The sequence below is a fragment of the Babylonia areolata genome, chromosome 11, assembly GCF_041734735.1.
Source record: "Babylonia areolata isolate BAREFJ2019XMU chromosome 11, ASM4173473v1, whole genome shotgun sequence".
In the NCBI taxonomy this organism is placed as follows: domain Eukaryota; kingdom Metazoa; phylum Mollusca; class Gastropoda; order Neogastropoda; family Buccinidae; genus Babylonia; species Babylonia areolata.
Window position 1 is genome coordinate 10,339,356 of NC_134886.1, and position 26,774 is coordinate 10,366,129.

General features: G+C 43.1%; 1 protein-coding gene across 1 annotated transcript in view; it reads left to right on the plus strand.

Moving 5' to 3' along the window:
* The window catches only part of LOC143287506 (uncharacterized), a 146,028-nt gene that overhangs the window by 105,822 nt on the left and 13,432 nt on the right, over nucleotides 1–26,774 (plus strand). Inside the window, exons 9-10 of the mRNA XM_076595540.1 lie at nucleotides 24,483–24,569; nucleotides 26,461–26,632. Coding sequence (XP_076451655.1) covers nucleotides 24,483–24,569; nucleotides 26,461–26,632 — 259 coding nt within the window. The remainder of the gene's footprint in view (nucleotides 1–24,482; nucleotides 24,570–26,460; nucleotides 26,633–26,774) is intronic.

The following is a 26,774-nucleotide window of genomic DNA, read 5'->3' on the forward strand; positions in this document are numbered from 1 at the left end:
CTCGCTTCTCGGGTGGGGTGCAGACTACTATCAACGGAGGTCATGTGACGATTTTCCCCTCCAATGCAGACGAGTGGACAAAGTGTTGCCACACCCCTATGGAACAGTACTAATAGTCACAGTTGAACGTCGTTGGTATTGAGTGTGCTTGCTGATGCGCGCACGCGCCACATCGAGCATGCATACTGTTTTGTGCTGTCTGTCCCTGTCTGCCTGTTTGAGTGGAGTGCAGGTTTTGGGGAGGGTGGATGATATGTCGTGTTATTGCATGTGGGTAGGGGGGGGGGGGGGGGGGGGGGGGGGGGGGGGGGGGCTGGGTGTGTGTGTGTGTGTGTGTGTGACAAACACCGACAGGAACCGCGAGTATGAAATCAATAATGATTTATTTCCCAGACATAAGCGAACTCTCTTTGTATCTCCCCTCCCTCTCATCCTTCTTTATCTCTCTCGTCCCGTCTCTTCCCCCACCCCTCTCCCCCACTGTCCAGACCTTCGATCGGTTTTCTGTGTAGTTTATGTTGTTGTTGTTGCTTTTGTTTGTTTGCTTGCTTTTGTTTTTCAGTCAGCCAGCTTGCTTTTGTTTTTCAGTCAGCCACTACCGATGTTTTGACTCGTTCTCTGATGGAATTGTCACGTTGTGGGGAAGTGAGTATCAGCCGTGGTAGTGTGGCTGTGGTAATGTTGTTGGTTGATGTCGCTGACGATGATGATGATGTGAGAATGATAATGGCCTCACTGTTGTCGATGGTACCTTCGTCGACTTCAGAATGAAAATGAAAATTATTACACACACACACAGACACACACACACAGACACACACACACACAGACACACACACACACACACACACACACACACACACACACACACACACACACACAGAGAGAGAGAGAGAGAGAGAGAAACTTGAAACTGTTTATTGTCATTGCCTACAAAAAGGTCTTTTGACAAGGGGGTTCGGGGGTTAACATTTGTTTCAATGCAAAATGATCATATATCCCATAATGATCAAATAAATTATCAACACTGAAGATAAATAAAGATTAGCAGCACACTTACAACACACTATGCAAAGAAATGAAACAAACAATCAAACAAGAAACAATAAAACATACATGAAATACTTCGTGTTTTGATCGTCCATTCGCACGTTATTTCTTGTAGTCTGTACTTTCCTTTAAGAACAATTCAGCATCAACATCAACCATAGTCAACTACCTTCAAATTCATTGTTTTAATTATTGTTAAGAAAACCTTGTCTAATTTTTTGTGCCTCTGCGATGAACTTAGCAACGGATCTAATTACAATATCATCCTCAGATGATAAAACAGAAACATCGTCCATTCTAGCTACATTTGAATTAAAAACTTTACATTTTTCTCGCACAACCTCATAAGCTTTACACTGAAAGAGGAAATGTTTTTCATCGTCAATTTGGAATCCACATGCAGGGCAAGGTAGTTCTGTGGAAGTCCCAAGTTCAAACCATTTTTTATTTGCGTTAAAACCAAGTGTCCTTAATCTAAACCTTGCATAACTAATTCTGTGCCATTTGTCTGTAATAACATATAGAACATTTTCAGGCTGAAATACATTCTTAAATGAGAAAAACGAACTATAGCTTTCTTTGCTTTCCATATCCGAATGCCAGTTTTGTTTAAGAGCAAATGAGTCTGTCTTTAAATTCTGAGATAAACTGCTGTTCATTTCCTACTCCCTGTGACAACCATACAATTCCAAAACCTTGTTCTGATAAAACCTTCTTTACTCTATAAGCCCAGTTTTCTTTCCCTAACTCTAATTGTACATACATCATATCATAGGCATGCCTACAAAGATGTGTTTGTGGAAGCTTCAACAATTTCAACCAGTGCTTAATGCACCTTACATACGTTTTTACATACAAAGGATATCTTCCCGTTTCTCCGTATAAAACTGTGTTGGATGAATGTAATGGCACATTAAGAAAACGTTTAATAGCATAAGTATGTACTTTCTCAATCTGCGAATTCACATTTAGTCCCCAAATTTCAGATGCATATGTAATTGAAGGTTCTATCAGCGTGTCAAATAGTTTCCAAAACAAACAACAATCAAAAGCATTGAGCTTTCTTAAAGTTTTCAAAATTTCGATGACACCCTTTTTTCCTTTACTACACGAATCTTCCCATGCATAATTCAAACTTAATTTTGTTGAAAATATCATTCCTAAGTATTTATATGTATTAACCACTCTAACTTCTGAACTTCCATAATACCATTTTTCGTGTGCTGATAAGTGTCCGCCCATTCTAAAAACCATAATGTTAGTCTTATCCAAATTCACTGTCAAACCTAAACGATCTGCTTCTTCCTCTAAGGTATATAATTGATTCTGTAAACCTATAACTGTTCGAGATAAAAGAATGACATCATCAGCAAACAGAAGTAAAATATATTTCAACAGCTCCAGGTATTAGCTGAATACCATGTCTACCTCTGTTGGACAGTTCCACAGCCAGTTCATTAATAAAAAAGGAAAATAACTGAGGACTCAAAAGACAGCCTTGTTTCACTCCATTTGGACAATCAAAGTAATCTGAGTATATACCCTTCACACGCACACATGCACAAACTGAGTTGTAAACACCTTTAAGACCCATGTATAATTTACCTCTCACACCACTTCTTCGAAGAACATTCCATAATGCATTGTGGTTAACAGAATCAAAGGCTTTCTTGAAGTCCACGAAAGCAACATAAAGTTTCGTATTGCATAACAGGTATTTTTGAACTATTGCATACAATGTGAATATGTGGTTGACAGTACTATAATTAGCTCTGAAACCTGCTTGTTCTTCCATTATTTTTTCTTCCTTTTCAGCCCACTTAGTAAGTCTCTTATTTAGAATATGTGTGTAAACTTTACTTAAAATACTTGTGAGTGATACTCCACGATAGTTATCGGGATTATTAATATCTCCTTTTTTGTGGATAGGAATAATAATAGATTTTGCCCATTCAAGAGGGAACATACTGTTTTCAAAAAGATGATTAAATAACTGTACAAGGAAACCAATCACAGCAGAATTTGCACACTTCAGCATTTCTCCTACAATTTTGTCTGGGCCTGCGCTTTTTCCTAACTTTAGATGTCTAATACTAGCTACAACTTCTTCTTTAGATATTGGATCATTAAACAATGTTTCAAACTCATCTTCTACCTCTAGTAAATTTTCTTCTTCTTGTGCTCCAATATTGTCAAAATCATTAAAAAAAAAAAAAATCCTAAAAAAATGATCATGCCATTGTTCTATAGAGATTTCGTTGTACACAAAAGTTTTTCTGTTTACTGATCTAATTACTGACCAAAATGTCTTAGAGTCATCAACTGAGTCTTTTAGCTTTTTTTAATCTATTAACCTCAAATTCTCGCTCTTTTGTTTTTCTCAGTTTAACGTAATTTTTTCGTGATTCAGCATACGCTTGTCTTTTCTCTATCTTACCCTTTTCTGTTCTACACCTCTGAAATCTCTTTAACAACATTTTAACTTCTTGTTTCTTTTGTGCACATTCATCATCAAACCAGTCATTCACTTTTTTCCTTCCATGCCCCATTTTTCGCACCATACATGCAGCAACTCCACACAAAGCAGCAACAAATTGATCTAAACTATCATTCAGATCAACATCCAACAATTGAAAAGCTTTTTGCAAGCTGTCATAAAATGCAGCACTATCAAATTCATTCTGATAAAGATAAGCATTCTCATCCGACCACACAATTTTTTCTTCATACTCTTGCATTTGGTTTGTAACCTTTGAGTTTCTATGGACCCTTTCCCAAGTTACCTCAACTGGCAGATGCCACGAATCCACACAATCACCAACATGTAAATCAAAACAGAATAACAAATCACTAGGAATGAGAAAATAATCTATCACACTACATCCATTAGGTGACACAAAAGTATGTTCTCCATATCTGTCACCATTACAAAAACCATTCAAAATAATCAAATCAAACATGAAACACAAGTCCAACAACGTTTTCCCAAAATTATTAATTGTTTCATCTTTAGAACAGCGTGCACAAATGTCTTCATCCATACTATCATACGTTACATCATCAATACAGTTTGTAATTACTTCAGGTTCAGCTTGTTTGTTACCTGTTCTAGCATTCAGATCCCCTAATATCACAAAATATACGTCATCCTTTTCATTATGTTTCAACAATGATTCTTCCAGCATCAAGACGCCATCTTTTATCATTTTTTCATTATATGCAGGACTTCCTTCTGGAACAACATAGCAAGCAACAACAACAACATCTTTATCGGTGCCAAATACACTATTATCCACTTTAATAGCAATAGTATTATCACATTCTAACTTTATTTCTTTCACTCTCTCTGTCAGACTCTTTCTCACTAACAACAACACTCCTCCTGAGCGTCTACCCTGAAAAGATAACTTTTTTTGCTGGTGCATAAAACTTAATAAATTCAGTAAAGACACCACTGAAGTTAAATGAACAATCTAGAAAACATTCAGTAAGGCAAACAAAATCGAATTTATTCACATAGTTTAAGAAGGAGACATCATTTAATTTATTGTACAAGTTTTCCACATTATAGTTAAAAAACTTCCACTGATTTGGATGGTCGGGCCTGTCCTATGGCTTCCTCGTCACGCTCAAGCGCAGGTGCCTGTCACTGCCACTGCCACTGCCACCTCTCCCTCTGCCACGAGCCGAACCAACGGGAGACTTGCGTGGCTGGTTCCCCAAGAAAGCGTACATCCCCGTCTGCCTGTTTGACACCTGGACTCCACGTGCTGCACGTGCGTCACTGTCAGTGAGACACTCAGTGCCCAACTCCGGGCGTTGCCCGCTGCCTCTGGTTGACCCACGTCGTTCACCCGCTGAACTGGTCCTGACGTCACGAGGGAAGTCTCCGCGTCCACTCCCACCGCTGCCGTCACGCCGCTGCTGGTCCTGGGTTGCACATGCGGGAGGTGAAGAAGGGGGAGGGGGAGCGCTCACACTGTCCGTTCTGTTCTGCGTGGAGGTGTCAGCTGATGACGTCATCACCTCCTCACCGACAAGGCGAGGGGAATCCCCCCGTTGATTGACCAAAACTGACACGCCCACGTCGTTCCGGGCTGGGACAGACTGAACTGGAGTACTGACACCCTGATCACCCCATACAACATGCGCATACGAACGATGATCAACCCAAGGTTCTATCACCAGTTGACCTTTGTAGAAGTAGGCTCTCTTTCCTTCACTTCTTGCCTTGCCAGTGATCTGTGCCTGTGCTCATGTCATGTCATTGGCCACCCTCACCCCTTTTTCCTGTGGTCTTTGTCTTAAGTCTTTATTTGAAAGGACTGTCATTTTGTCTCTCCACCTTGAAAATCTCACAATCATGGGCCGTGGCTGTCCTCGTCGTGCTTGTCCTGTTCTGTGGGCCCGTATAATGTCGTCAGTAGTCCAATGTTTCGGTCCTTCAATGCTATTCTGTACATCCACTACAGTATTAACACATGTGTCGAAAGTTTCGTTGCGATCAGAGTGGGGTATTCCAAAGAATCTCAAGTTGTCTCTGCGTGAAAAGTCTTCTAATCTGTCTGTGTCCGCTTTCAGTTGTTCAACTTCTTGTCTAAGTTCATGAATTGTGTTTGACATTTGCCGTACTTCTTCTTTTCCATCAGTTGATTCTGTATACAGTTGTTGTATGTCTGCTGTCAAATTTGTTACTGTATCTGTCAAGTACTTTTGGTCTCTTTCTTATCTGTCACATCGTTTGTTTATTTCCTGACATTGTTGTTTCACTTGTCCTAAATCTTCCTTGATTTCTCCCAATCGCTTCTGATCAGTCGTGTTTGTTCACTGAGCTGTTGCTGCAGGGCTTGCATTAGTCTGTTTATCACATCGTCTCCCGTAGTTTCTGTGTTCGTCACTTTGTCAGAGTCTGGATTGGGGTCGGTCTGTCCGTCAGTGTTGGGGCCAGGATTTGTTTCTACATCGCCACTGAGAAGCAGCAACCTACGCAGTGAGAACACGGCGTGTTGGATACAAGAAGCAGAGAGCAACACTGGCACGTGCAGGTCGAGCTGACACAAACTGTCACTGACAAACACACCCTCTTCTGCACGCGAAATAGTACAGAGAGAGAGAGAGAGAGAGAGAGAGAGAGGCGGGGGTAGGGGTTGGGGTACCGGGAGAACGATTCCTGGTAGAAAGTCAAACTGAAATGAGCTCACATTTTCTCCACCTTACGTGTGTGTGTGTGTGCGTGCGTGCGTGCTGGCATGCTGTTCGCTGTCTTTTGCATTATTCACTGCGTAATACCCTCTCTCTCGTTTCCAGTCACACGCAGGCACACGAACACACACACACACGCACACACAGAGAGTAGGCAGGTGAAACAGTCAATCAGTCCCGCGCGCGATCTGTTTTTCGTCCCACCTGTGCTGGGTGACTCCACCCAACCACCACTCCTCACCCTTCCCCAATCTTCCTCCACCCCCTCCACACCAACTCTCCACACATCCTCTCCTTTCTCCCCCACCCCTCCCCTCCCCCTCCCCGTCTCACTCTTTGTCAGAGTCTGGTATACAACAACTGTGGACGGCCCACAAAATGTTTTCTTTCATGTGGTGTGTGTGTGTGTGAGGTTTGCTCACATGGTATAGACCACAGGCCTACAGCAAGTGGTTGGAAAGAGCAACCCTGTCTCCTCGTGTAGTAAATAGCTGCGTTCGTTCGTTCACAGTGACTGACTTTTTCCCTCTGAGTGTGTGTTAGTGAGTTCTCTTCGGGTTTTGTGTGTGTGTGTGTGTGTTTTGTATAATATTTTGATTTTTTGGTTCTGTTTCTTCGTTTGGCCCATTGTTGCTGAACCGTGGAAGTTTTAAAACAAGATTAGATAATTGATTGATTTTGAATAGTTTTGGTGTCTTTGATGTATATCTGCCGGTGAGTTCGTGAAGGAAGGGGTTGAATTTCGTTTTATTCTCTCGAGGGTGCTTTTTTTCGTGCTTTTTTTCTTCTTCTTTGTGTGTGTGTGTGTGTGTGTGTGATGGACTTGACTGACACAACACAGGCGAACGACAAAGAGAGAGAGAGAGAGAGAGAGAGAATTTTGAAATGATTATAATTATCAGAGCGCCAGTAGTGACTTCTAAAAAATGATAAAACGAAAGAACACACACACACACACACACACACACACTGGATAGAAAAAGGCAAGCGAGACATTAATCGCTCTTTTTTTTTATTTTATAAGAAATCAAAATAAAATGAAATAAACCCACTGATGAAACAAAACGCAAAAAGGCCAACACTGCTATCGACTGAAGTATCAGAGGAAGCTGCGTACAGCGAGCAAATGTTATACTCAGCCAGACCCATCCAATAGCTACAGTAAACAGCCCTGTGTTGATAAATAATGCCTGTACAACGCCCTGCTGTTCCCGTCCTGTCCAATAGCTTCTGGATCGATGAGAATCGGTCGGGCCGCCACCGTCGATCGGCAATACAGGATTAGTAATAAACCGTTTCGCCCACCCAAACCTGCAGTGACAGTAAGCGAACGCGCTTTCATCCTGCATGCACTGTGTTTGTGTGTGTGTGTGTGTGTGTGTGTTGAGGGATGACAATGAATTGTACATGATTTTCGCCTCACATTTTCTGGTCATTTCTGTGCGGTTTATGATGTATGCTCGTGCGGCTCGTGTTGTGAAAACACTGCCTGTCACTGATCTTGTGTGGTGAAAAGTGAGTTTGCAAGTATTCAGCGGAGAATTGTTGTCATTGGTTTCCATTTTGCAGGGGGATCAGAAATTGTATTTGTAAGCAGGGTGAGGTGTTTCAGTAGTTTGGAAAGAGAGGGCGGGGCGGGTTGGTGGGGGTTAAAGCGTATTATGGAATGTGAAAGGGAGAGAGAGAGAAAATGTTGATTTGAATTATATTAAAGGGGTAAAGATAAAAACCGAAAGATCATCTCTGTCATGTAAAAATATTTTTGACAATCGGTTAAGTGGTGTAAGAACATGCTTTTTTTTTTGGTAATCTTATCCTTCTCTGATTCAATTAAGTGGAACAAAATCCGAAAGAAAGCGTTGTAATAAAATAGATATAAAAAATAAAGAAACGAAATACGGAAAGAAAGAAAAAAGATGAAGCGTATAATACACCACGTTCATCCTAAATAGTTCGGTTCATTTTATTTTATTTTTTATTCCCATGAGGAAAAGGATGTCTGTCAGAAGAACTGTCGTGGAGCAGGATGATAAATATCCTCCGTGAACATTGATCGATGTCAGACACAGAGCTAAACCACCAGCAAAGACGTGGATGTGAAAGTTGGTGGATTGCCAGCTGATCGAGAAACTAGCTGTTTAGATATGTATGTTGCTGTGGTGGTGAACATCCTGTTTCAGTTCTCATTTGACCAAATATCTGGACACTATGCGATTGCCAAAAACAATATAACACTGATAACTAATAAATGGACAGACGCTTTGAACATCATTGACAATAATTGATAAACATGCATTGGTCGATAAGTGTAGCAGAGTGGCAGGCAGCTATGCAGACAGACAAGCAGACTTCTGAACTGCAGTCGATCGTTTGACCGCCAGCATCTATTGATTGATCGATCTTTTGTCAGACACACAAGATTTGACATACTCATGCACACGAAAGCACGCACGGACACACGATCACGCGCACTTTGGGGGATTGATGTCAGTGACGTATATTCTTGTTTTCGAAGTGCCATTGAGAATTTGTTTTCCTGACGTCAGTGGCCAAAACCACAGTAGAATAACACTGCTTATGGCAGTCCATAAGCAATGTTGTAGCAGTGTCACCCACCACGAACTCTTGGCTGTCCGGCTAAAAAGAAGAATCCGGGTAACTAGACATCACTATTCTCCCCACTTCACCCTGTCTTCTCCCCTTATTGACAGGCAGTTGTTTGAACACACACACACACACACACCGTAGATACGCCAAGACATGTGAAAGACTGCGAGTTGAAACAGGAGAAGCCCCGCCTACCCCCCACCACTCACCCGCCCCCTCCTTCCACCCCCCCCCCCCCCCTCCAAAAAAAACAAAAACAAAAAAACCCACTTCTTTGACCTCCTACCACCCACCATCCCTTCCACCACTGCAAGGGCCAGTCCGTTCTTTTTGTCGTCGGGGTTGAGCAGAGCATGGTTGGGGCTTCTCGCTCACACAACATTGCTGGCATTCCTCGCGCGTCCATGCATTCTGCTCTGCTGGTCAGGGCCAGTCCCCGTCCACACAGAACTGGACATTGTGCCAACCCCCAGAGAGAAGAAAGTAGAAAGGATCTGTGGTCACCGGTCCCCCCCCCCCCCCCCCCCAAACTATTAAACCCCTGGTCAGACTTTCTTGATGTGAAAACACGGCGGACCATTTCCCACCATCCGTTTCTCTCAGTCTTTGCGTTGTTTACACGGGGATTACTCACTGGGGATTTTAGGATTTTACTCCGGCACGTGTTTCTCTCTCATTTTTTGATGTGAAGCTTGTTTGGGTTTTTTTTCCAAAGAAAAGTGCAGCGAATGTCGCGTTTTGTCAGAAGGTGCTTGACCTTCGTCGTTGGGAAGTTCTCACTTCACGTTCGTATAATTTTTGTGGATGTTTTGTTTCACTTTGTGAAACTCGTGACCCTCGAACGTATGTGTGTACTTTCTGGATTTCACAGGCGAAACGTGTGACCCAGTTTTTAGGAAAGAAAGTGGCGCAGCCGGTGAATGGTAAACATGTCTTATCTGGTGGAGAGAAATGCCAAACGTCCAGTTGGAGGCCTGTCTGGTCCTGTCTGTGGAAGTCCAGATCTATAATCCATAAGGACAGCAGACCTTTCGGAGGAAAAAATTGTTGACAGCGTTCTTTCACTGACTCAACTGGAGTGTCGTCTGCCGCTTTCGCTGCGTTTGAGCAGACGACAGTTTGGTATTAGTTGTCGGATTGTCGACATTGTTCAGTGAATGCCACAATTTGTTTTTGTTTTTATCTTTTCCCTTGTTGACAGACACATTGTTTACTTATTTGTCACTGAGCACGGGTTTCTGTCCAGTTCCATTTCTGTCCAGTTCCATTCCGGTGCTTTTGTTAGTGACTTGGAAATACTTCAGTGTTTTTAATCTTTGGATTTGTTGTGGAAACGAACTTGGAGGACAGTGAGTGAAGTGGCCAGTGTCTGGGGTGCAAGGTGTGTGTGGTGTGTAGTTTGGGGCGAGAGAGCCATGACGGGTTGATGTGAGGGGTAAGGCTGCAGTAGTATGCCTTACTACTACGACATGAGCCTCTTCAGCCTCTTCCACCTGGGGAAGAGGAAGAAGGCGGGGGAGGAGGGGAGGTCCTCTTCCTCACAGCGACACAGGTCTCAACATAACAAGAGATTGAGACCCCCGGCCCTCAGGTATGTGGTGTTTATAAGAATAATGGTTCATGTTATTATTGTTCCTCTATTATTGTTATTTTTTTTATTACTACCATTTTATGATTATGATTATTATTATTATCATTATTATTATTTATTCCATTTTTTAGTGGCTTGAGATTGTGACATGAATCTTTTTTTCTTTCTTTCATAATTCTGTCCGAGTCTGCTGTATGACCTGTTACATTCCTGTTGTCTGTCAAAAACTTCAGCACATACATCAAAACACTTGCTCTCAGTGTATGCATGCATTCCTGTACTTGAACACACACACACATACACACACACACACACACACACACACACACACACACACACACACACACACACACACACACACACAGAGAAGAGAGACTGAAGGATGGTGGGACAGTCAGAAAAAGAGAAAAGGGACACTCAGTAATGTTCACTGTTCACAGCCAAGAATGAATGGAAAGTTTGTTGGTTCAGAATACATATATATATATATATATATATATATATATATATATATATATATATATGTGTGTGTGTGGGGGGGGGGGGGGTGGGCGGCGGGCGGGGGGGTGGGGGGGGGGGTTGTACAGACAGTCTTTGATATGGTTTACATGTGCATGTGTGGGTCTTACGTGTCTGAGTGTGTGTGCGTGTGCGCAAGTGTTCATGCATGTGAGTAAATATGTATGTGTATATGAGAGTGAGAGGAGGAAGAGGGGTATGGAGGAAGGTGTAGACAGGCGATGGAGAGGTTTAGGGGAGGGGGTAGAAGGCCCGGGGGCAGAAGGATTGTAGATGGTGAAGACAGATCTTGGCTGACGCTCTCTGTAGGGGATGTTTGTCATTCCTGAGTTTCATCTTTTTTTTTCTTCTTCTTTTTTTATTTTTATTTATTTTTTTTTTTATATCTTCCCTGCAATTTCCTATGTGCGAAATTGATTTCAATGAGTTTACCTTTTTGGCTCGTGTGTTAAAATTTCATTTTTAGGATATGTTGTTTGCGTGTTAAAATCATATTTGTAGGATGTATTGTAAAAATTCCACTTTAGTGGTGTGCAGAATTGTGAAATTACCTCTTTTTTTTCCATAATTTCATTTGAGAAGATATGTATGTATTTTGGAACTGATGGATTATGTGTGCTTGCGTTTGTGTTTGAATTTGTGTGTATGCAGTGGATTTTCTCCTTAATCTTGCAGGCCAATTTACATGTGATAACAGTTGTGGACTGGCAATTTTGTGTATGCATAGCAGTGAGGTAGTGTGAGCAAGATAATTTTCTATGGATGGATAAATTAAAATGTAAAAAAAAAGAAAAAAAAAGAGGTAGCTTCTTTAAAAAAAAAAAAAATTCATTATTGAAATTTATTATCTTCTGAAGTTTATTTCTTGATCATATAATTTTACCAGCAGTATTTTGAAGTCACATATCATTTGTTGTTTCTTGTTTGTTGTTTATTCAGTATTATATTTTTGTATTTGTTTGTTTTTTGTGCTCATTTTTAATTGGCAAATGCTATTCTCTTTACTGAAAAAGATTTCAAGAGCATTTGATACAGCCGATTTTCATTACATAGCTTTACACCCCAACATGTCTTTACATGGAACAGAAAACTCTCTGGACCAAACAGGTCTAAGGCTTTTTAGGGTGGATTCTTTGCTAGGATTTGGTGACAGTTAATTGGAGAGAGAGAGCTGGGGCCACATTCTTGTGTGATTAGCACCATGTGGAGGGGAGGAGGAAGAGGTGGATGATGAGGGAAAAGAGTTTTGTCAGGCTGTACTGTAATCATGGCTTTCAAAGTGTTGGTGTGAGAGAGGACAAATGCTCTGGAGCTGCCTGGAATGTGTTCAATTGGTGGCCGGGTACATAAAAATCTGAATTGTGATGCGTCATCAGTGAGCTGGTTTTTTGGGTGCTTTTTTATGGTCTGAGGGGTGGGATGAATGTGTATGACTCACTAGCTGCACTCGATAAAATCAGTTTGGTTCCTGCTATGGTGGAATGCTGATATGTTGGGATTCTTTTTTAAATACTTTTTTAAGGACAGTTGAAGTATTTGTCATAAACAGTTCAATATTCAAGACACATTATACACAAGGTAGGCAACATTCAGAAGGATATGTTTCTGTGAGTTCTGTTCAAATATAAATTCTGTGAACATGAAATTTGTTTACAGAACCATATGAATACACCAAAAATATTTTAGAAATAAATAATCATTCTTGCTTGATCAAAGGTTCAAAGAACTGGGACACACATGTATACATGCATGCACACACACACATGCACGTGCACACACCCACCACACACAATACACAACACACACACACACACACACACACACACACAACACACACACAGACACACACACACACACACACACACACACACACACACACACACACACACACACGTTAATTTTAAGCAAAACAAACACACACACACACACACACACACACACACACACACACACACACACACACACAAGTAGAGCTGTAGGTTCCGTTTTTACTCCTTTTCATCATATCTTTTGTCTGAAAAGTCAGTGCAAGAATACATGCACATTGCTCAATTTGTAAGATGGACAATGAAAGAAGGGACAAATGGTGCAGGCCCTACAAAAACTGTTTGTACGCAGTTTAAAACATAAAGAACAGATAGTGCAGGCCGTACAAAAATTATTTGTTCATGCATGCTTGACTTCACTGTACAATGTGGAGTGATGGCCTAGAGGTAACGCGTCCGCCTAGGAAGCGAGAGAATCTGAGCAAGCTGGTTCAAATCACGACTCAGCCGCCGATATTTTCTCCACCTCCACTAGACCTAGTCATTCGGATGTGACAATAAACCGAGGTCCCGTGTGCAGCATTCACTTAGCGCATGTAAAAGAACCCACGGCAACAAAAGGGTTGTTACTGGCAAAATTCTGCAGAAAAATCCACTTCGATAGGAAAAACAAATAAAACTGCACACAGGAACAAAAATACAAAAAAATGGGTGGCGCTGTAGGGTAGCAACATGCCCTGGGGAGAGCAGCCCGAATTTCACACAGAGAAATCTGTTGTGATAAAATGAAATACAAATATAAAATACAATGACAACTTTGTGAGTGGACTTTGGATCTCCAAGACCCAAGCCCTGAACACCTTGAACTTCAGGGCGCCAGTCATTGGGTCGTCAAACTCCACTTTACTGTAGCGACTTCTCTGTGGGGAAGGATCATTGTTTTCCTCAGGGAAGCGCTGTTTCCCTGCTGTGGGACCAGTGCATGGCCATCCGGAAAGAATTTTTCGAGGGCCATGACCAGTGTGATAGCTCAGCGTGGTAGGGCATCTTCTTTTAAAGTAAAACATCAAAGTGATAGGCTTACTTGTTGAAGTAATACCTTGGGAATGGGGAAGGGCGTTGTGGTTTGTTGTGAATTTTTTTGTTTGTTGTTTAAAAAGATATATGTTTTACGTTCACGTGCACGCGACAGAGAGTCAGAGAGAGAGAGAGAGAGTTGATGTTGCTGTTTAAAAAAAAAAAAAAAAAAATGTCACCCCCACGTGCACGGGACAGTGAGAGAGAGAGAGTGCGTGTGTGTGTGTGTGTGCGCGCGCGCTTACCTTCTCGCGCATGAAGGCCTGCCTGGGTATGTAAGAGGACATCTGTTCATTGACTCATGCCGTGTTGACTCGTTGACTCGGGTGGTTTGTGTTTTTAAAACGAGAGGGTGAGGTCATTGAGAAGGAATTCCAGACCTCGCTGGCGTACATAAAATGCCTCCTTTCTGTTTTTAGTGTATCGTTTACCTGCTGCACCTGATTATCTCTTCCACTATCGTGTTGTTCCATTTATCACATGTTTCTTGCTGGGTTGAGCAGGGGGTAGGGAGGGGAGGGGCGTGGAGGACAAGGGGGAATAGGGGAGGGAGAGTGGTTGTTACCATATGGACGTTATTAATAGTACCATCTGCATGGCGACCATCGTTGCTATTGAAAGCGTGATGGCATTGCTGTCCGTCTACCCAACTCGCCCCCTGCCATACCAGTTCCTTCATTAGTTTGTTGGTCTGTGGTCTCTGTTCGGTGTTTGCGGGGGTTTAGGGGGTGGGGTGATTGGAAGGAGGAGGGCAGAATAAAGGGTGGGAACAGGACGGAAGAATTATATTTAAAACGTAATGAAAATAAAAAATAAAATAATAATGATAAAGTATTTATATAGTCTAATAGTGCTGTTTATGGTGATAACAATGATACATATATATCGCGCTGTGTCATGTGCAGAAACAAATCAAAACGCTTAGTCACCAGTTTTGAACGTCCATGAAGCAGTCGGATGTTTCTTACAAAAATGGGGAAGGAAGAAAGAAAAAAAGAAAGGAAGACAGGATGGAGGAAGACAGATTTACGGACAGACACACAGAGGCGTGGCTGTTTGTGTTTCCAAAACGAGAGCGTGAGATCACTGGTGGGGTGAATTCCTCACGTCACTGGCACGCATAGAATGCATGCTTTATCAATACTTAAATCGCGGGATCAACGACATTGACAGGGCGGGGGGAGGGGAGGGAGCATGGTGGGGGGAAGGGGATGGGGTACAGGTAGGGTGGGGGGAGGCGAAGATGAACAGGATGTGCTGAGTGAGGGCGGAAAGAAAGGAGGTGGGCAGTTGTCACATATCGACATGGGTAGGAGTATTTCTGTATTATACGGAATTACGTACTGGCTTTTTGACGATTTTTTTCACCTTTGTTTTTAATTCGCTTCGGCAATTAGACATACGCACATCGGTTGAATTTTACCGATCAGAATTACACAAATAATACAGTCACACAGATTGAACGGAATGAACAGCAACGACAACTTAACCAAAGTGGTTAGTGTTATCATCAGTGTGTTTGCGTGATAGGGTGTCAGTCCTGCTCCGTTTGTTTAACCTGATACCACGTCTGCGGTTCAGTGTTTGCCCACCTGCCAGCTCCAGAAGAGGATTGGATTCAATTGGAGGGGGAGGGGGTGGTAGGGTGGGGTAGAAGAGGGGGAAGGAAAGGAAGTGAAGGAAGGAAGGAAGACCTGTGCGCATAAAACAGGGTGGAAATCTTATATCTGCCATCACGGAAACCACTTCGACCTCAGAGCATTGACGATCAGAACAGCGGGGAATGCGTACTCGAAACATCACAGATAATGCTATTAACGTTTATGATGATGATGGTGAAATATGAAGAAGAAGAATTTATGTGGATACACATCGTCCACCCCGTGAACTGAGAGTACAGTACTAGCCATGGAAGCGATTCAGAACCACACCAGCACCACCAAAGAAAGGGCCACCGCCCCCCCCCCCCCACCCCCTCCACACACACACACACACCTCCCGCCCCCCTCTGATTCCACCGAGGATGGATGGAGGAAAGGGGATATTAACAACAGGGAGGTAGGAAAATGAAAGCTGGTTAATGATGTCCTCCACAACTCTATCCGAATCCCCTCTGTCACCCACCCTCCTCCTTCCTGTCCTCCCCACCAGCCCACCCCTACCACGACCCTTCTCCCCAACCACGATTACCTGAAAGTGTAAGCCAGGCATGGTAGCTCAGCGTGGTGTTGGTGTCACCACACAGGAATCCCGGCCCTGCCCTACTGGTGGTGTTGGTGGTGACGCACACTCTCCCCAACAGACTGATCGGGAGGTTATCACAAGATCCTCCAGTGTACCTGTGGCGCCCTAAACCCCAACCTCTCCCAGCTGCCTGGTTTTTATTTGTGCCTGCTGGCTAATTTAGAATTGGGGGAGTGGAAGGGTGGCCTGGAGAGATTGGGAGGGGCTATAATAATAGGAAGAGGTGGGGAGGTTAGGTGCCTGCATTGCTCTGTCGTTGCTAGCTCCGATTTCACATTCACGAGGGTGCGAGTTCGAATCCCGGGCACCCACCATAAACTGTGGCATTCTCGTTGCCCTTATCTTGAGGTGTTGCCGTTCTGGTGGTGTCAGTGAATGTTCGTTCTTCCCCTCCCTCACAGTTTCTCCCAGGATGGTTACTCCCTTTGGCCATATGCATATAGAGCTCTGAACTGTGTACTATAGAGGAGTACGTTATATAATTATTTTTAGCATTAGCAGTTGTTGTTATTATTAAGTTATTCCTGGGTCGACATTTAACTTGAAAGCAACCACAAGGAAGGAGGAGGAGAGAAGACAAAGAACAACAGAGACGCGCTTTTTAATATGCCATTATGTGCAGCAAAGTTTGCAAACTTGTTGGAAATCGGCTTCAAGTTCTTGATTTTAGTTCGCATTCGCTGGAGAGAGAGCTAGAGTGAGCTCAGTCTGAATCAACACCTAATGGAAACACACACACACACACACACACACACACACACACACTGGCACAACACACACACACACACACACACACACACACACACACACACACACACACAATCTCTCTCTCTCTCTCTCTCTCTCTCATTTAACGTGAACGAACAAACTGAAAAAAAGGAACCCTCAGTGTTCGTCACGTCTGTCGGCGGCGGCTTTGATGGAAAAGGGGACACAGGCGGGAGAGACCCATTATCACTCATTAGCGCAACGACCGAAAATCGTCAAACAACAAGAGTCACCGCAAATAGTTATCCTAGGCAAGCTCTGTGGCAGTAAACATCATGACGGAGGACGCATTTAACAGAACGACAAACGAATAGAATTGAGGAGACAGCCTTCAGGCCTGGTTTTTCGAAACGCCACCCATTCAGGAGACTCACCACTGTCGCCCATTACGCAGTGACCGAATCACCGTCAATACAAAGACAGCGACCCTAAATTTTAACCCATGGCACTGCCAGTGACATGTATGTTAAAGTATACAGGTCAGTCGGCAGCGCAGTGACAGCAAACAAAGTATTATGGCACTGACGTTTTTCGTTGTTCGGGTGAGAACACGGGCTGCGGGCGACGTTGATTTGTCACCTCCTTGGCGATTGGACTTGTCACCTTTCAGCGTTCCGTCCTGTCATCAGTGTTGCTGTCCCAGTGGCTGTGGACCATCCCAAGGGGGCGTGTCATGGGCACTCTGAATACCCCCACCTCGCCGTCTTTCCCTTTGTTCTGCCAGCTAACAACAAACAGCCTACGACCTCTTTTGAGGAGCGCTGCTACGGGGGTGGTACTTAGACCTCATTACTATTGACCAGGAACCTCGGGAGACTTTGGGGGCTTTTGTGACGTCTCTCACCTTTGACGGCTTGAAAGGGGTTAATTAGAGACACTCCGCGGTCCAGTTATGGCTTAGAAAATGACCGCGACCCAGTTTCGAGAGTCACTAGTTGGTTGGAGAGTCACCGTTATAGTTGGTGCGGTGCGGGTGGATTGTTTATTGTTGACAGAGGGGAATGGTCGGGGAGAGGCTGTTTGGAGGGGTTGGCTTTAGAAGTTCAGATTTATAGGTACTTGAAGAGGGGCGGGTTGCTGTTGACATTACACACATTCGTGTGGAGTTGGCAACAAAAGACAGGGGCTTGTAAACTTCAACTGCTGCTCTGTAGGTCAATGGTGAACCACCACCTCCCAAATTCTAGAGACCTGTTTGAGCAACTATGGCTCTTCGGGTTCACGAGTGGCGTTTAAAACGTGGGGCTGGGCAGATAATGAGTGTGTGTGAAGGCGGGTGGGGAGAGGAGGGAGGGGCCCAGGGGGTATGAGGATAACATTGTGGAGTTAGACACCCCACCACGCCATTGGGGGATGGCCATTTCTTGTCAAACCGTGAGAGAGTGCAGAGAGATTTTGGACTCGGAGCAGATATTCGCGGGAGATATAGCTCGTCCCTGCTTTCCGTGTGGACCAGTTAGCTTAAGGATGTTCTGAGGATTACTTGTGACTATAGCAGCCCGGTTGGTGTGTGTACTACTAGCGTGTGTGGAGATTGTTGGTTTTCCAGTTTGTTGTTGTACTTCTGTCGTTGATCTGCCTGCTTCACCAGCGTGTTCAGGTGTGTGCCATTAGCGTTGATCAGCATCATCCCCGTGAAGAGCGTGGGTCCTACACCTGTTGTTTACGTGCTGAACTAACAGTTGGTGTGTGCAGTGAAACGAAGCTATCTTGATATTGTTCGGGACTTCAACTGAGACCACAACATTTCAGTACGCATGCCCGAGTTGGGAACATAGCCCGGAATTTTAGCAGTGGAAAACAAACTAGTCTTTCAAAACGTGGCCTGTGTTGGAAATAACCAGTTTGGTTTACGATTGTTGTGATACTAACAGTGAGCATTGTGCCGAAGATCTCGACAGTTGGTGTTCGAGAAAGAGATAAGGAAAGATCTGCTACCTCTTGCTAGAACCAACAAAAAATATTATGAGAAGAACAAGGAAGGTGACGACTGCCTCTTGAGAAAACCAGCATCAACACTCGATACGAGATCGTGAGAGAAAGGAGAGAGAAGGCAGACATCGTCACCAGTGAAGATGGTTGTGGTGGAAGGAATCGAACACCAACACACTGAGAACAGCGAGCATCATGTTCCCATCCCCGCAGTTGTTCGGGGGTATACCGGATTCTCCACTGCCGGGTTGGGGCAGCCGGCACCACAGCCAACGCCCCGCGGGTCTTTGCCAAACGGATGCCAGTGCTGGTGTCACACCATGAGCCCCGGAGAAGAGAAGAGCGCCGTTTCAAGACAGTCAGCACAGAGCCAGAAGAGTGGAGTACGGGACAGTGGTGACGTGTTCTTCAGGGAGGGGAGGAGACCTGGGCGGAGAGACTTGGATAGTGCGGATGTCCCCACTGGTCCCAGACAGACCGAATTAGGGGGGCGAAGGAGGGGAGGCAGTAGTGAGGTTCACACAGTGGTGGCACATCACGTGCGGGAATGGACGAAGTAAGCAGTTTTACAGTGCTTCTGTTCTGTCTGTCTTTTTTCTGTCCCTTTCTCTGCCTGGTCTCGCTGCTTTCCTGCCCCTCTACCTCAGTCACTCAGCATCTGTCTGTCTGTCTGTCTCCATGACCGTTCGTCTGTATGGTGTGTGTGTGTGTGTGTGTGTGTGTGTGTGTGTGTGTGTGTGTGTGTGTGTGTGCTTCGTATATTGGACATACTGAGAGAGAGAGAAACAGACAGAGAGACAGACAGAGAGAGAGAGAGAGAAATTTGTCAGGCACATGCTTATCGGATTTGATATCACTGAGTCAGACTGTTTTTGCACTCTTACTTTATCAAGATATACTTAAAACAGTTGCTCTTTGGGTTGCATTGGTTTTGTTTGTAAATTTGGATTTTTTTAAATTTTTTAAATTTTTTTATTACCTTTTTCACTCGATGCATTCAAAGAAAGTATTGTACTGTTTAAACTCCACTGTTTGGTCTTCCTTTTGCATTCGAACCCCGCAGCTTAGAAAGAGTGGTTTTGTTATTGTACCTGAAAGCTATACAAGCTCCTTTCTGGTGTAAAAATATTTTGGGGGGCGGGGGAGTGGGGGGGGGTTGAGGAGGGGGCAGGGAGAGGGGGTGGGGTGGGGAGTGTCACTCCCGTTCATGTTTCCCGGCAGAGTTATAGAAGGAATAACAGTGAATAGCAGAAAAACGGCCTTTCAGACTGGTACTGGGATTCATTCCAGGACCAACCATAAGAATTCAGCAAGCCAATAGCCGCTTGTGTGGAGGAACGATGAGTGGAAAAAGGAGGGGGTGGGGTGGAGGGGGACAGGACTTCGGAGGTCTATCTGGGATGGGAGTGGGACTGTATTTACTTCTTGACTGTTCAGTAAATCCGTGTAGAGGATTGGACAGCCATTGGGATCAATAGATTTCTTTCAGATGTGGCTTGTAATAAAGGGTAAGGGGGATGGGGGAATGTGTAATGCACAGTGTTGTCCATTGTCAAACGTCTTCATTCCAAGGTAGATCTGTTCTTTTGAAAATCAGGAATGAAGTTAAGGCCTTCCATAAATGCTTTGATTGTTTGTAATAATGATGATAGTGATAGTAATGATAATCATGGTGCACAAAACAGATTTCTTAGTGTGAATAAGGTAAACTAACAAATAAGCAAAGTTCGCTGGCTAAAGTCAAGATGCAGATTTTTTTCTCTTTAACTGCAAGGATAATCAGACAAAGTTTTCATGAAATAGTTGTTGAAAAGAGTTTGTATTTAAACAAATACACAAGACATACAGAGCTTGTATTTAGACAGATACACAAGACACACATAAGAAGACATCTGTGTGTGAACACTTTTTTTTTCTCAGTCTTGCTAAGATCAGAAGACTGTCGTACAGCTTTATGGTCGTAACATTTTATTATCATGAAAACGATCCACATAGCTTTTGGCTCATTGCCTTTGGAAGCCGGGGTTTTTTTATGGGCATGCTTTTAAAGCCACACAAAGAGTTAAAATCTCTCCACACACCCTTTCATCTTGACATTGAACCCACTGCTCACGGTTGTTTGCGAGCTATTGTCTCTCCCAAATGCACCCTCCAGAGAATATGATCCCCAGGGAGAAAGAAAAGGATTGAAGGTACATAGTGGTATGACTCACCTGTCAGTCATTATACCTGGTGACTGCTGGGAACAGCAGGGTAGAGGGGGAACCCACTGGTTGGAGAGCATTACAGGGTACAGGTAACCTCTTAGATGTTCATAAGAAAAGGTACATTACTGGGACAAGACTGAGGGTCTGCGAGAGAGAGAGAGAGAGAGAGAGGGGGGCTTTTTTTTTCTTTTTTTTTTGACACTTTGGCACTTTAATGTCATTGGTCATGAGGTCCTTATGACATAGGTGAATACACCAGCATACCTTCATTGCATAACAAAACATTAGTATAAACAAATGAGAATGGTGAAAGCAAACATTGAAACAAAACAAAGTTCTTTCCTGAAGAAAAATGAGAGGGAGGGAGAGATGAGCAAAAGAGTTTGCTGTTGAGTGTCAGTTTCTGATTTTTAAAATATTTTTAAAGCAAGAACAGGGTTACATTATTTTTCTTTGAACATCTGCACTGTGAAGTCATGAATGAAATGCATCATGGGAATTGTATGAGAGGATGACTGTATGATCAGAGAGGGGTGGAATGGGGTGGGTGGGGAGAGCAGTCAGCAACACCCAAGTCAGATCCTGAGATAAGAGTATTGCTGATGTTCCTCAGGGCATCATGTGCGACCAGCTCTTGTTCTTTCTTTGTCACTGACATCTGCACACAGTCTTGCCAACAGATTGTAAGATCAAACATTTTTTATGGATGGCTGCCTGGCTGTATTAATACCAAAGATTTAGTGTTTGAAATAGAAGAAAAAAAACAACAACATAGAATTACATACCTACCTGGAACTGAGCTAACAATACCTTATCTGGCTGAAGAGGTTCCAAGCCAGAGTTCACAGCAATGTGTACTGCTGTCTTTGTCAGAACTTTTACTGCTTCCTCCGAATCAGCAAAGTCTGCAATAATCATTTGAACTTTAATTTCAAAGACTAATCATCCAAGTGTGAGCAGTGAATGAGAAGAAGAAGAATCAGCTGAGTCAGGCAAAGTCAGAAGACTAGCTCATGTTCTGAAAGACCTGTGCAGCATAATTATCATGAAACAATGCTGTTTGTCAGGATCTGTTCATGTATTCAGAGAGATACAGTTCTGGAAAGAAAAGAAGATAGAAAAGGCATTCCATATGTGTATTGTATTTAACTCTTTTAATTCCACAGAAGTTTAGCAAACCTTTCAGCCAGAGTAACATAAACTCTAGCAACAGAGACTTGAAATACCATTCTGCTTGTACTGAATAACTCTTATCTATCCCCCTAGAAATTCAGGTAACACCCTTCAGCAGAAATAAAAGAAACACCAGCCTGTTATCTGTCAGAGATGATGTAAACACGAGATTGAGGTCAACAGTGTTGAACCCAGAGAGCATTAAAATGAGCCCCTCCAAACTATGCAGGGCATAAGAAGTGACATTTATGCTGCTTGAAGTTATAGCAGTAAGTGGTAAGCAAGGGGGATTTCAATGGTCCAAACTCTTGGGTCCTGTTTCATCAAACCTTTTAGAGCTGTTTTGAATTGAGAACACAGCCGTCAGGTGCACTTAGTAGGCAGGTGTGTATGTGTTGGTGGGAAGTGGAGAGAGAGAGAGACTATAGTCCTGGGAAAGTCTTGAAAGCCACCTGGTTGCCTTGACTACAAAGGAGGGGAGGTACCTCAGAACCAGTCCTCTCTTATCCTGTGGCAGGTCTGTTGGCATGTCTGGTCCCCTACCTCCACTCCTCTCCCTCTTTGTTCCCCTCAGTGGTGTCCTCTTTTCTCTCACTCCCCGCCCCTGTCTGCCTGTATGTCACAGGTTTCCCTGTGGGTCTTCATTGCCATATTATCACCTATTCATGGGGCTGAAAAGCATGGTTTGAAAAGGGGGGGTTGTGTGGTATTGCAAAGTGCTTTTAATGGGAGCTGTGTGAATATTGGAGAGAGGGGAGAGAGAGAGTGTGTGTGTGAGTGCGAGAGAGGGAGGAGGGGAGGGAGCATATGAGTTACGAATGTGTCCAACTTTGGGTTGAAAACATTTTGCATGAAGGCAATGGGAGAGAAGAGACAGTAAGTGTGAATGAATGTCCACAAACACGGGTGTGAGAATATGGTTTTCTTTTATCAAGGTTGTTCTCTGTGTTGGTAAGACTTTAAGAGAAACATTCATGAAGTTGTGCTATCAGTGGACATGATCATCTGCAGAATTTTGTTCATTTTGTATCTCACTGTTTGATATTGGACTTAAGTGGAGTTCATTTCCAGTCCAGACATTTTCCATTCTCAAATCTTCCATTGTCTGGTGCAGTTGAAAACACAGCCCTTTTTCACTTTTTTTTTTTTTTTCAACTTAGCATTTTAGAAGACAAGAGCAGTGGACCATTACCTTAAAGTTTGACTTCAGTGTAAAAGAAGAACATAACTATTTCACTGGGTTCCAAGGAAGTACATTGGTTCTCCTCTGGCACTACTTATCTCAGCTAGTCAGTGTACACACTGACACAGAGAGCAGTGTGAATATCATTACTGAACGTTTTGTCTCCTTGTCACTGATAGGTTTGAAATGGGTTCAAGTGTGGTACCCAGAACTCTTCTTAGTGTATCAGAGAACTTTGCTAACCATTTTATGTTGTCCAGTACAAGATGGTCATTTGAAAATAATGGATAAATATCAGGTGTTTTTAATCCTCTCTCCCCCATCATCCTTCATCAGGAAAACTTGGGGATATCAGTTCAGGTTGTGTTCTGATCCAACAAATGTTGGATATATAATCAAAAGAATTTATTCTGATTATATATCAAAGAATGTGAATCAAGGTGGAGAATATCATTCACGCATTGCATAAAGCAAACACAATAAAAATTAAAAATATGGATAATAAATAATTATTTCAGTTGGATAGTTTTTCACAAAATGAAATCAAATTTGAGAAAATGCACTTCAAAATTAGTCAATTTTTTAGGCGTTCATAGGTTTTCTGGCATCGGCCATGGGGGCTGCTGCAACCTACTAGGTGGCGGCAGTGAAAATTTAAATATTCATTACAATGACTTAAATGTGATTTTTGGCAAACAAGAAGACTATAAGAAAAAGAAAAAAAAAAGAGTAAGTGAATATCTTGATTGGTTCTGAAGATATTCCATTTTAAAGATGTGACAATGCATACATGCTGTTAGTACTTAATATTTTCACATTTTCACAGTCATACTGTACTGTCCATGAGGGTACTGTAATGAAAACTCATATACTTCTAAAAACCATATGATAATGGCATATTGCACAAGAAATATGGCTTTTGGAACTTTAATGCGAAGTTCTCAAAAGAAAAAAAAGTTAAGCTAGAGCTTCTATTACAAATGACATGACGTCAGCAAAGAGAGCAGAGCTCTCTGGATAACAACATAGAGGGCTGGTTGAACGTCTGATGAACTTATCCAGCATACACAGTCAAGGACTGGTCAGGAAGAGTGTATGGCAAGTATAAAAAAAGAAAAAAAAAAAGAAAAAGAAAGCAAGAATGTATGTGGTGTGTGTTGCAGGCTGGAGTCACTGATGTGTCTGGACCGCAGTCACATAGAGGACCCGGCCCTCCGCCAGGCCTCCTGGTACCAGGCTGGAATACCCAGGTAGTGTCCCCCCTCACCCCCTCCACAAGTCCCTTTCAGGCCTGTCACCTGTCACCATGCTTTTCTTTCTCTCTTTTTCTTTCTCTCAGTCTCTGTTTCCTTTTCACCCGCCCCTGCTTCTCCTTCTGCCTTCCCACAGCTCGCATTAGAAATTGTTTACCTTTTGTGGTTGATTTCTGTATATGATAATTATGATGTGCTGCTTTTTTCCCTCGTTGAATTTGTGCCTGCCCTCTAGAAAGTCTGTCCTTTGGATCTAGATGCTTTGTGGTGTTGTAGTGCCTGTTGTTTTATATTGTTTTCATTGTCATCTGCTTTATTGCTTCATGTTATGCAGTTTTCTGTAGATTATTTGTTGTCTGCATATCACTTCTTTCTTTTTCACCTTGAGCTTGAGATTGTACTTTTTTTGTCTTTTCTGCGTTGGAATGCATGTGGACTTTGATTTCACTGTGAAGAGGTAGTATTGTTGATGAAATTGGATGTATATACATGCTTGTTCAGTTGTTAGACAAGTTATTTTGTGTATATATATATATATAGTGTATAGTATTAAATGAGTGTATAAATGATAACTTGTAATGTGTACTTTTAACTGAAAAAACACACCTCATGCTCTGAAGGGTATCATGATGTCAGACTGACAGTTTTGTGTTCATGTGCAGACATGTACACACACTCAGAGACTCGCATATAGATGAATACATGCACACACGCGCACGCGTGCACACACACACACACACACACACACACAAATTACCTGTCATGGAAGTAGACATATCTACACCCCTCTCACCACCCCCTTTCCACTTTTACACCCTCCTGCCCCCCACCCCTCAATCCTCCACACCCATTCACACAGGCAATAAGTAATAAAAATGAACCTTAAAAAAAACAACAAAAAAACTCTTCCCCCATCTCCAAACCCCCTAACCTTTCTCAACCAATGAAAAAGTAGTCTGGCAAGCACTGTTAACCTCCAGACTGATAATTGGACACCACTTTTTTGACAGCCTGAAAATTGTTCCCTTCACTCAACAGTGTCCTGTGAAAACTTCACATCTTGGGCACTTGATGCTCCTGTTGGCAGTCCTGTCAAGGGGGTGGGGGTTGGGGGCTATTTCAGAGTTGACTGATGACAGTCTATCTCCACCAAGGATGTAAAGTTTTTCTTGTTTGTTTGTGTGGGGGGTTTTTTTGTGTGGGGGGTTTTTTTTTGGGGTTTTTTTGTTTGTTGTTGTTGTTTTTTTTTTGGGGGGGGGCAGCTAGTTGGTTAACAAGGGTAAAAAAACTGTGGAGGGATGGATATACCTGGAGTGTCGTGAGTGCGATGAGCCATTTAGGACCAGTCTATTAGTACCCTAGATCTTATTGGGTGATAGGCTTCAAGTTAGTGTTAGTAATGGTATCATGAGAAAGTGGGTGGATTTCCATGTTCCAGTTCAGTGTAATTCATCCTCTTTGTGCCCTGTGGTGGTGTACTTGAGGCTGCTACCAGGAATTTCCACTGCTACCAGTCTTATGCTGTTTTTCATTGGGTTTTTTCCTGGTGTAGCTCTTCTCCTTTAGTTAATTTTCCATGGGATAATGATGAATAAGAAAAGTTTGGTGGTGAACCTCTTCTGCTTCTGGATGTATGGATTTTTAAAGTATTTTTTTCATCATTGGGAAATACATAGGTCTTGGTAATAGCATTCACTGCATCTCAAGAAGACATAGACACAAGGACAGATTTTCAAAATGACCAAAGAAGGTAAGTGTTAGGGTTGTGGTGAAGATGTGCACTTCACTTTGCGCCTTCCAGTTGTTTCAGTCAGTCACTTTGGAGGCTTGTGGTGAGGGGACCAGACCGACAGAGTGTCAGCATGTGTGTTGATGATGTGTTGTTCAGGGAGATCGCCCTGGAGATACTGCAGCAAGAGGAGGTGGGTTCCTTCATCGTCAGAGACAGCACCACACATCCAGGCTGCTTTGCCCTGTCTGTCCGCGTGCCCAAGTTCGAGAACAGTGCCGGCATCTCACACTACCTTATCCTCAAAACACAGAGAGGTGTCAAGTTGAAAGTGAGTGGACATTTCCCCTTCCAAACTTACTTTCTCCCTTGCTCTCACTTTCTCATTTTTGTGCTTTCTTGGTCTTTTCTTGCACTCTCACTCTCTCTCTCTCTCTCTCTCTCTCTCTCTCTCTCACTCTGTCTCTCTCTAT